At 47.9% G+C, this 11,821-nt stretch overlaps 1 protein-coding gene across 1 annotated transcript in view; it reads right to left on the bottom strand.

Moving 5' to 3' along the window:
- LOC108799968 (mitochondrial peptide methionine sulfoxide reductase-like) overlaps positions 1 to 11,821 on the bottom strand; it is a 170,831-nt gene that overhangs the window by 5,867 nt on the left and 153,143 nt on the right. Inside the window, exon 5 of the mRNA XM_018571918.1 lies at positions 2,981 to 3,085. Within this exon, the coding sequence (XP_018427420.1) occupies positions 2,981 to 3,085 (105 nt within the window). The remainder of the gene's footprint in view (positions 1 to 2,980; positions 3,086 to 11,821) is intronic.

The following is an 11,821-nucleotide window of genomic DNA, read 5'->3' as shown; positions in this document are numbered from 1 at the left end:
CCCCCCCCCAGAAAACGCCATTCTAAGTCAGATAAGAAAGAAAAGACCGTTACAGAGAAGAGGGTAACAACACAAAATGTATCGCTCGTTGTTTGGATGTATCAATGTCGTGTTCCCGCGCTGGTATTTGGTATCATTGTCATAATGTTATTATCATTTATGGTAACTATAGACCGCTAAACATGGCTTCAGCTGTGTGCGCAACTCAATGTCTGTGGAGGGAAAATATACAAAAAGAGAAAAAACATTTTTTTTAATATGGTCCAACATTCCCATAGACACACCCCTAAACCTTGTGGACGCCTTCCCAGAAGAGGCGGAGCTGTTATAGCGGCAAAGGGCGGAGCCAACCCAATACTGAACCCTACGGACTAAGACTGGGATGCCATTAAAGTTCATTTGCGTGTAAAGGCGTCCCAATACTTTTGGTAATATAGTGTATCTACAGTATATATATATATAATTGATATAGGGGGAGGAACCAGGGAAGCAGATTAAACTTCAGTGTTAAAAACGCATATGCACTGCGATGTACTATAATACACAGTGTCCTGTTTGTGCGTTACATTGCAAACAGCATCTATGTGCGAGTTGACACCCGTCAACACCCCAAAACACGCGCGCTGCGTTGCGGTGTCTTTGGCCTTTCAACAAATAAAGCCGCATTTGTCTTTTCAGCCTCAACCAGTATCTGCGATAAGCCGGATTTAAACATAAACCAGATCCCAGGTCATGGCAGCTGAATGGAAAACACGGAGTTTAGGACTTCTGAAGGAATACGTAAGTGATCCGAATGGCGTTTAGATATAATCTGCCACAAGTCATTTTTAGATCAGGGGCGGAGTGTGAACGGTGGAGTGTCGGAAGGAAACAGGGTGACATTACAACCTGTAATACTGGGTTGGGGGGGACGTTCTTCCCCTTTCATAGCCATGCAGCTGTTCTTTCACTGGAAAGAAAGACACATCTGCTCATTAGCAATACAATGTCACTCCCAGCCTCTAATTATATGCAGATGACGGCTTCTTTATGTGTCGGCTAAAAGCGGTACAGTCCTCGCAAAGAAGAGAAAGAAAAAAAAAAGCCTCCTCTGCTAAGAAATATAGGGAGCGTTGGGAGCGTCGGGATTCCAGAATAAATCCCGAGAATATCTTCCGCTCATAGACAGCAGGTAACAAAGTTATAAAGGTGAATATATACATTAAAGGGGAACTGTAGACTTTAGAAAGCCCAATTTTACCCAAATTTTCAAACCAAAGAAGATTGGATAGATCAGACCGGCGTGGTTTCATCCAATGTCTCAGGAATGGCGTAGAAGTGATTTCCCTCACACGGGGCCAGATAAATATTTGGTGCACTGAGGATAGTTTATCTAGCCTAATGCCCCTGAAAGAGAAGTTTCGATTGGTGGTGCTCCAGGAGGGGTACTTGAAAATCAGCTGGATGGACACGGTCATGGATGAAGAGGTGCTGCAGACTCAATACAGCAAAACCATGTAGGTTTGAAGGAACATTGCTGACTTTTGTTGGTCACATCGCTGAAAACTTGGCCAAGAGGAGCTATGAAAGACTGTGGAAGAGCAAGGGAAAGAAAGGGAAAGGGAGAACATGGTGGAAGAATGACACATGACCATCACACCTATTACAAATGCTCTTCCTGAGATAAGAGAGACTTTCAGACGGGTGATTTACAACCCTGATAAAATACACTGTAGGGTCAAAGTTCTGTGGACACCTGACCATCACACCTCTATATCCCATTCCAAAACCGTGGCCATTAATATGGTGGTGAACCCCCTTTGTAGCTATAACAGCCTCCCCTCCTCTAGTAATGCCTTCCAGAAGATGTTGGAGGGTGTCTTTGGGAAATTGGGTCCATTTGGGAGGTCAGGTACTGATGTTGGATGAGAAGACCCGGCTCACAATCAGCGTACCAATTCATCCCAAAGGTGTTCAGTAGGGTTGAGGTCAGGGCTCTGTGCAGGACACAAGTCCCTCCACCCCAAACTCCCCCATCCATGTCTTTATGGAGCTGGCTTTGTACACAGGGGACAGTCATGGTGGAACAGAAAAGGGTCTTCACCAAACTGTTACCACATGACTGAAAGAGGGCAATTGTCTACATTGTCTTTGTATGTTGTGGCAATAACAGGACCCTTCATTGGAGACACCTGTTATCAATAATCTGGAGGCGAATATACACTATATTGCCAAAAGAATTGGGACACCCCTCCAAATTATTGGATTCAGGTGTTCCAATCACCTCAATGGCCCCTTCCTGTTCCCACATGACTGGGCAACAGTGCACACAGCAAGGTCCATAAAGACATGGATGGGGGAGTTTGGGGGTGGAGGAACGTGACTGGCCTGCACAGAGTCCTGACCTCAACCCCATAGAACACCTTTGGGATGAATTAGAGCGGAGACTGCGAGCCCCTCCCGCAACATCAGTACCTGACCTCACAAATGGTCCAACATTCCCATACACACACTCCTAAACCTTGTGGACGCCTTCCCAGAAGAGGTGAAGCTGTTATAGCGGCAAAGGGCGGAGCCAACCCAATACTGAACCCTACGGACTGGGGTGCCATTAAAGTTCATGTGCGTGTAAAGGCGTCCCAATACTTTTGGCGATATAGTGTATATATAGCAGAAACCGCATACTTGATGCAGGAAATGGAACCTATCCTGGCCATGAAGTTGTGACACACCTCTGGAGCTTTAGGGGTTAATAGTGATCTTTAACTGTAAAAAGCGAAGCAGGCCAAAAGCTGTGTTTTTCCCCTCCTTAGGAGATCCAAGACACCCGTAGAGGAGGATGGTGTTTGCCAGGAATGCCTACGTCCTCCTCCGGTTAGTTTGTCATCAAGTGCAATGACATATTGTCTGATTTCAAGGTTGGCCTCTCGCAAGAAGCGCCGAACTGTCATTATCTCGGTTGCAATTAGCAGGATAATGAGAGGCTCTCCCGTCACTCTACCTTGAGTTGGGTCATGGTTCTCCCAGAAGACCTTCAGTAGTTTCCCATAGCTGATGTCTTCCGGCTTGTAGACAACTCGGACCACCTCTGTATGACCCGTCCTCCCTGGAAGGAGACAATAAGCTGATATTACAATGTTGTTTCTCCTGCAGAACTTACACTCCCGTGTCACCATGAAGAAATGTGAAACACTCGAACATAGGGGGGAAATTACAATGGGTTTTGTTTGTGAATGATCTACAAGACATTTATCTTTCATACATCCATGACGCTCTGTTTGCAAAGCATGCTCCGCTTTCTAGTACGACCCAGCAGCGCCTGTACGCTTTCTGGCACTCTGTGCTAATTCAATAGTTAAAATGCACTTCAGGTATGTAATCATTATAGATAACAATGTATCACCTCAGCCTCCTGTAATCACACATACAGGTGAAACTCGAATAATTAGAATATCGTGCAAAAGTAATGGCAGTAAGTGCTGCAAAAGGGGCCCAAACCAAGTACTGAGTACATATGCATGCTGGTACTTCTCAGAGGTCCGATATTGTTCTATGTACAATCCTTGTTTTATTGATTGCATGTAATATTCTACTTTTTTGAGGTTGTGGATTTGGGGTTTTCATGAGCTGTAAGCCATAATCATCACAATGATGACAAATCACGGCTTGAATTATGTTGCTTTGCATGTAATGAGTCTCTCTCATATATTAGTTTCACCGCATAAGTTGCATTAGTGAAATAAATGAACTTTGCACGACATTCTAATTATTCGAGTTTCACCTGTATATAGTTACATATCATCCATCAAGATCAACCAATAGACAAAAATAAATGTACTGTACTCTAATACACTTTAAAGTTAGAACTTTGGGGAAAAGCCCTGACCCCATAGTTCTCCTTTAAGTCTTTTCCCCATAGTTCTCCTTAGGGTAACGGGGGGACACAAACTAGCGCCCTGCTGTCACCCTAGGCTCAGTATATGGGGAGCTAATGACAGTCTCATTGTCACAGGTCGGCTAGAACTATGAGGTGAGTGAAAAGCACCCCCCTCCCCCCCCTCATAGTTCTCCTTTCATCTCTAAGCGGGGCCAGAACAGGTGAGTGTAATCAGGACTTCTCGGCTTGCAGTTATAGACAATTTCAATGCTTTCCAATGATTGGATCAGACATTAGAGCAAAATCAATTGATCCCATATTGGAAATAACCAGTGCCATAATCAAGCAATCTATATCAGACGGTATTGAGCAGATCAGTCCAGTAATGAACTAATGAAGTGACAACGCTGTGTCTAAAGGTGCCCACACACCTTACGATAATCGTATGCGATCGCGTTTTTCGTCCGATAATCGCAAGGTGCGTGGGCAGTGTGCAACCGCGAATCGTGTACAATCGTACGACTTTCGACTTTCAATAAACTTCAACTTTAAAATGCCTATTGAAGGTATTTCCTGTTTCGTAGCCTTATGGGCAGGGCCGAATTTACTCTCCCTGCCGCCCGAAGGCCAGGTTCCACAATACGCCCGCACCGCCAACCCCCCCCCCATCAATTGAGAATGGCAACCCAATGGCAGGGCGGCGGGGTTAGTTTCAATTTTTGTTTTACTGTTTCTTTATTTTTGTATTCAATTATTTCTTCTTCTTTTTTTTTTATTTCTTTATTTAATTATTTTTTAATCAATTAATGCGGCCGCACACTACGGTCCGCCGCCGGGACACCTTACACCGGCGCCCGCAACTTCCCCACAAGGTCACCGCTGCCGCCCCGAGGCCGGGCCTCGGTGGCCTTGTGGGAAATCCGGGCTTGCTTATGGGTCCTCTGTGCACCTTTCCTTGTACTTCCCCTTTAGATTTAAGAATGGCAGCCAGAGTCTACAAAGTGTTACAGAGTAAGTGCGGTCACTATTCCCAGAACTCCTTGCGTCTGGCTATTCCCCAGCATCTGCCATACATCAGAGCAACTATTTTGGGTGGACTTATCTGCAAACTGGTCCCTGCTCAGAGCCGTGCCTGCAATCCTATGTTAAATGCTCTGGGCAAACGTGCTTTGGCGCATAGACGTGTGCGCACGAGAACTTACACGCGCAATAGCGCACAAGAGCGCACTGACGCATGCTCGTTAGCGGGTGCGCTATGTCTATATAAATGGACAGAAGCCATGATCAAGTTGCTGAGTGGTTGTAAGTTTGTCCCTGTGTGCCCTGTGTTCTGTTCCTGAGTTCCTGGTCTCCTGTGACCATCGACTCCGCGTCCTCCTTTCGATTTGGTACCTTACCTCTCTGCTCTCCTGTGTATGACCCTGGCTTACGATTCCTGACCTTGCTCCTGATCTGCAATTCAGCACTTCAAGGTTCTGCCTCCTGCGTATGACCCCGGCTCTGAACCAGGCTTCACTCCTGGCTTGCCACTTGGTGCCTCGTCCCAACAGTACTCTGGGCCACCTCATCCAGCAATTGCTTCTCAGGCTCCACGCCTGTTATCTGATCCAGTTCAGAGAGATCCCGGTGTCATCCTGATCTTGCAGACCAGCCAGTCCAACGCACTCAAGCGCCTCTACGAGACCCGGCCAGCCACCAGAACCTGTACCCGTCCTTACATCCCCTGTCACCACCTCCAGAGGTGTGTGACGAGAGGTGCACGGGTAGCCCCCTTCTCAGTTGGTGTCAGGGTTCCACCTGAATTGGCTTGGACGACTACCCACTCCGGCTCCTGACTCTGGCTTGTTCCGGTTTATGATTCTTCTTGCTCCTGTGGACACTGTTCTTAATAAATATTTTAACCAGCACCTTATGCTTGTCTACTTTTCATTGTGCTCTGACAGTTGGGTCTCCATTCAGATATGTGCTATTTGGGCTTTAACATATATTAGTAAATTGTCATTTATAAATTGTCAATAACAAATGGATAGTTGTATAGAAGAGAAACAATGGCGGGGAGTATCTGACCGCCGGTACGCTATAGAGGAAGAGCGCGGCGCTGCGTTTGATATGCCATGAACTAGAGCAGAGACACCGGCACTCCAAATGTGCAAAATACGTCTATTTATTGACGTGCATCGTGGTAAAAAAACAACGACCGTTTCGGGGTCACAAAGTATCCCCTTTATCCTTGTTTTACCCGATGAAGGGGATCCTTTGTGACCCTGAAACGTTGTTTTTTACCACGATGCACGTCAATAAATAGACGTATTTTGCAAATTTGGAGTGCCGGTGTCTCTGCTTTAGTTCACGATTGTTACGGCTGCCACCCGTTGACTACCGCAGCACCCAATTCTTGAAGGGATTCACGCGGAGTGCGATGGGACCATGGACTATCTGCGTTTGATATGTCAGTCACGTAAGCTTGTACCGGTTGAAAACTGAAAACAACTGGCAGGCAGTAAGAGTAAAACTCAGAGTAATTGTTAGTTTGGAGGAAACGGAAGGTCGTCTGGATTATATTCACATCATGAATCCTCTGAAAATTGCTTCTGATCCCCTCCTGTTGATCCTGTGTCAGAGAAGATTGCTGCCCATCCTCGGCCACCAATGGCGCACAACTTGCAGTATTAGTCTGAGATAAACAGACACCTCCAGTGCCCGTCCCTGGAATGATTCCGTATGATTCTAGTGTATTATTTTACAGCCTTCTCCAACAAAAGGTCTTAAAGTGTATGGAGAGGCAAAACTTTATTTCTTTCTGGATAGAGTGGGGAAAGGTTTTGGGCAGGGGTAGGCAACCCTGGAGAGGTGGAGGCCTACCTGAATATTATGGAAGAGATCAAAGATCATTGGAGTGCAGCGTGTTTTACCTTTGAGGAAATAATCTAGCAAGGCCTCATTAAAATGTAAAGAAGTTCTGAAGAGTTCAGAGATCACTAATAAGTAACGCAGAGTGCAGGGGTCAGTAGTATGTAATGGAGCATTTAGAGGTCAGTAGTAAGTAACATGAGTGCAGGGGTCAGTAGTATGTAATGCAGCATTTAGAGGTCAGTAGTAAGTAATGAAGAGTGCGGGGGTCAGTAGTATGTAATGCAGAATTTAGAGGTCAGTAGTAACATTGAGTGCAGGGGTCAGTAGTATGTAATGTAGCATTTAGAGGTCAGTAGTAAGTAACATTGAGTGCCGGGGACAGTAGTATGTAATGGAGCATTTAGAGGTCAGTAGTAAGTAACGTGAGTGCAGGGGTCAGTAGTATGTAATGCAGCATTTAGAGGTCAGTAGTAAGTAACGTGAGTGCAGGGGTCAGGAGTATGTAATGCAGCATTTAGCGGCCAGTAGTAAGTAATGCAGAGTGCAGGGGTCAGTAGTATGTAATGCAGCATTTAGAGGTCAGTAGTAAGTAACGTGAGCGGAGGGGTCAGTAGTATGTCATTCAGAATTTAGAGGTCAGTAGTAAGTAACGTGAGCGCAGGGGTCAGGAGTATGTAATGGAGCATTTAGAGGTCAGTAGTAAGTAACGTTGAGTGCAGGGGTCAGTAGTATGTAATGCAGCATTTAGAGGTCAGTAGTAACGTGAGTGCAGGGGTCAGTAGTATGTAATGTAGCATTTAGAGGTCAGTAGTAAGTAACGTGAGTGCAGGGGTCAGTAGTATGTAATGGAGCATTTAGAGGTCAGTAGTAACGTGAGCTCAGGGGTCAGGAGTATGTAATGGAGCATTTAGAGGTCAGTAGTAAGTAATGCAGAGTGCAGGGGTCAGGAGTATGTAATGCAGCATTTAGAGGTCAGTAGTAAGTAACGTGAGCACAGAGGTCAGGAGTATGTAATGCAGCATTTAGAGGTCAGTATTAAGTAATGCAGAGTGCAGGGGTCAGGAGTATGTAATGCAGCATTTAGAGGTCAGAAGTATGTAATGCAGAGTGCAGGGGTCAGGAGTATGTAATGGAGCATTTAGAGGTCAGTAGTAAGTAACGTGAGCGCAGGCGTCAGGAGTATGTAACACAAATTGCAGGACTCACTTGTATGTAATGCAGAGTTCAGGAGTCAATAGCAAGTAACACAGAGTGCAGAGGTCAGTTGTAAGTAATGACGTCATCAAGTACAATGCAGGCGCTCTGGCCGGTGGTCTTAAAGGAGAACTATGAGGGGGGAGGGGAGTGCTTTTCACTCACCTCATAGTTCTAGCCGACCTGTGACAATGAGACTGTCACAGGTCGGCTCAGTAGATCGGGAAGTGAGCGAACACATACCGGCGTTCGCTCACCTCTCGATCCTGTCACGGCTCTCTGCCGTGACAGGGGAGTGGCTTGATTCCCCCCTCCCCGCTCCGATCCGCCAGCGCTGACTGGCGGCCAGCTGTCACTCACGCAGCTGGGCGGATCCCGGCACAATTGTCGGGATCCGCTCCGGCTGCGGCGTCTCAGTATACTGCGAGCTGTAGCTCCCTATATACTGAGCCTTAGGGTGACGGGAGGACGCTAGTTTGTGTCCTCCCGTTGCCCTAAGGAGAACTTTGGGGAAAAGCCCTGACCCCATAGTTCTCCTTTAACGAGCATTTAACCCTTGCAGTGCAAGCAGGACCCACTACAAGGGTAGATATTTTTAGCAACGGCGGAGTTGGGCTTTAATTACAATACCCTGTATGTCACAGGACACGCATAACCCATGCTCGTCTAATGCTTCATCGGGCCTATTGCATCTCAGACCCGCGGTAGCGGCAGCAGGCCCCCTTCCCATTGTTCACGTCAGGCTGTGCGCTCGCTTTATGGATTCACGCGGCGTCTAATCACATGAATCAGGACGGCACACAAGACTCCCCCTAAACCATTGCCGGCTTAATACGCCTAAGACGGGCAGGAGGGTCTATTGAGCCGGCATCTGGCCCTATTCCGAGGCGTAGATAAAACCGTCAGGCTGAGGGAGGAGAAGAGAAAGGAGCGGATTCTGCTCCAGATACTGATAAATGTCAGACAATTAAAAGCAGACTGGGGCCCGGGGCCCGGCGCTTTTCACTTGCCATTGAATTGCATGTTATTAACTTCTTCTTACGGAAGCGATAAGTAGACCCCGCGTGGCGCTTAAGTACCACTGTGTGCATCTTCTCATTGAGCTTGGAACAGCTGCACTTGGCATATGCGGCATGTTAACAGCACTATTATTTCAGGACACTCATTGTGCGCGCGCCAAAGCCGAAGAAGGGGGGCGGGGGGGGAATGTCATGAAATTTATAAAAGAGGGAAATCAGATGGCTCCTCCCACATAATCATCGCCAGCCCTTTCCGACGGTAAGCAAACTTCTGTTTATCTGGCTTGTAACAGAGCTCTTAAAGAGTACCTGTCATGAACACGGTTAAAGTTGAGGTTTATTTTGCTTATATTTTGCCTTTCTATAATGGCATTTATAAATAACACTTTTTTAGACTCTGTGCTTCCCTATGCAATGGCTGATGGGAGGGGCCAGCAGGGTGCTGTACATAGCTTACAGAAAATATCACAGGGCACTGCCTCAGTACTGGATGCAAGCAGTGGGCGGGCCCTCGGGAGGAGTTATGCAAATATCTTAATGCCTTGATGGGTGGGTGTCAGTCTAGTGGAGTGGGCGCTCCTAGGCAGGATGCATTTGCATGCAGACCGCCCTAGATAACGCCAACATGTGACGCAGAGCCTCCATGATTGAAAGAACTGGAATCCAATGGATGAAAGGGGCGGGGCCAGGGACAGTCAGGCCGGGGAGGAAACGGCTAGAAGATATTGGACGTCCTCCAGCCAGGAAATGAGGCGGGCTCTATCTGACTTGCTGCCGCTTCTGATGTACGGAGGTCAGATATAAGACTGAAGGGAAGGATGGAGGTCAGATAGAAGACTGAAGGGGAGGACGGAGGTCAGATAGAAGACTGAAGGGGGAGGACGGAGGTCAGATAGAAGGCTGAAGGGGGAGGACGGAGGTCAGATAGAAGGCTGAAGGGGGAGGACGGAGGTCAGATAGAAGGCTGAAGGGGGAGGACGGAGGTCAGATAGAAGGCTGAAGGGGGAGGACGGAGGTCAGATAGAAGGCTGAAGGGGGAGGACGGAGGTCAGATAGAAGGCTGAAGGGGGAGGACGGAGGTCAGATAGAAGGCTGAAGGGGGAGGACGGAGGTCAGATAGAAGGCTGAAGGGGGAGGACGGAGGTCAGATAGAAGGCTGAAGGGGGAGGACGGAGGTCAGATAGAAGGCTGAAGGGGGAGGACGGAGGTCAGATAGAAGGCTGAAGGGGGAGGACGGAGGTCAGATAGAAGGCTGAAGGGGGAGGACGGAGGTCAGATAGAAGGCTGAAGGGGGAGGACGGAGGTCAGATAGAAGGCTGAAGGGGGAGGACGGAGGTCAGATAGAAGGCTGAAGGGGGAGGACGGAGGTCAGATAGAAGGCTGAAGGGGGAGGACGGAGGTCAGATAGAAGGCTGAAGGGGGAGGACGGAGGTCAGATAGAAGGCTGAAGGGGGAGGACGGAGGTCAGATAGAAGACTGAAGGGGATGCCAGAGTTCAGCTTTCAAGTATATAGATATTCTCAACAAAGAGTAGATGATTTTTTAGAAACAAGCCCTTGCTGACCTCTGTAGTTGGGGGCACTTCGGAGTAATTAATCCTCAAAGTTCACAGTAAAGGCTCTGAGGTTGGTTGCATTCGGTAGCACCCGCTGTTTGTTTACATTAGAAGTCTGGCAGGCTGCCAAGTCTCTGCTGCCTGGCTAAGCGAGGGGAAAGGAGCCGCCATTTTAGTGCCTTGGTATGAACTTTGAGGATACATTTCTCCACAGTGCCTGCAGTTACAGAGGTCAGTGAGGGCTTGATTTAAAGCTCATTAATGATAGGCATGTGCATACTTAATTGTCTATAGTTTGTTCACAGATCCACAGATGAGTGCTTCTTCAGCTTGATGAATCAAGGCTTACACCAATCAGCCATAAAGTTATGATCACCCGCCTAATATTGGGTAGGTCCCCCTTTTCCTGACCCATCCAGACATGGACCCGGCTAGACCTCTGGAGGTGTGCTGTGGTATCTGGCACCAAGCCGTCAGTAGCAGATCCTGTAAGTTGTGAGGTGATCGGCCTCCATGGATCGGACTTGTTCTTCCAGCACATCCCACAGATGATGGATTGGACTGAGATCTGGAGAATTTGGAGGCGGAGTCATCAGCTCAGACTCCTTGTTGTGTTCCTCAAACCATTCTTCCCCCATGTGTGCAGTGTGGCCGGGCGCATTATTCTGCTGAAAGAGGCCACTCTTGGTGCCATCTCTTCCCCAGGTAAGTGACACACACACACCCGGCCATCCACATGATGTACATCAGACCCATCAGACCCAGCCACCTTCTTCCATTGCTCCGAGGTCCAGTTCTAATGCTCACGTGCTCACGCTTTTGGTGGTGGACACGGGTCAGCATGGGCACCCTGACCGGTCTGCAGCTACACAGCCCCGTACACAACAACCTGCGATGCTCTGTGTGATCAGACACCTTTCTATCAGAACCAACATTCACTTTATCAGCAATCAGATCTCCAGTATCTCTTCTATTGGATCGGACTTCATGAGCCAGTCTTCACCCCCCATGTCCATCAATGAGCCTTGGCCGCCCCTAACCCTGTCACCAGTTCATCGGTTTTCCTTCCTTGGACCACCTTTGGTCGGTCCTGACCACTGTAGACCGGGAACATGCCACAAGAGCTGCAGTTTTGGAGTTGCTCTGACCCAGTCATCTGACATCACAATTTGCTCCTTGTCAGAGTCCCTCAAATCCTCCCACTACTTGTCCATTATATCTGCTTCCAACACATCAACCTCATGGACAAAATGTTCACTAGCTGCCGAATACTGCCCCCACTTCCAGGTGCCATTGTATTATATCCCCCCCCCCTTCCAGGAGCCATTGTAATATATCCCCCCC

The sequence above is a fragment of the Nanorana parkeri genome, unplaced genomic scaffold, assembly GCF_000935625.1.
Source record: "Nanorana parkeri isolate BGI_ZX_2015 unplaced genomic scaffold, ASM93562v1 scaffold1864, whole genome shotgun sequence".
NCBI classification, from domain to species: domain Eukaryota; kingdom Metazoa; phylum Chordata; class Amphibia; order Anura; family Dicroglossidae; genus Nanorana; species Nanorana parkeri.
The sequence above is the reverse complement of the archived record's forward strand: the minus strand, read 5'-3'. Positions and strand labels throughout refer to the sequence as shown.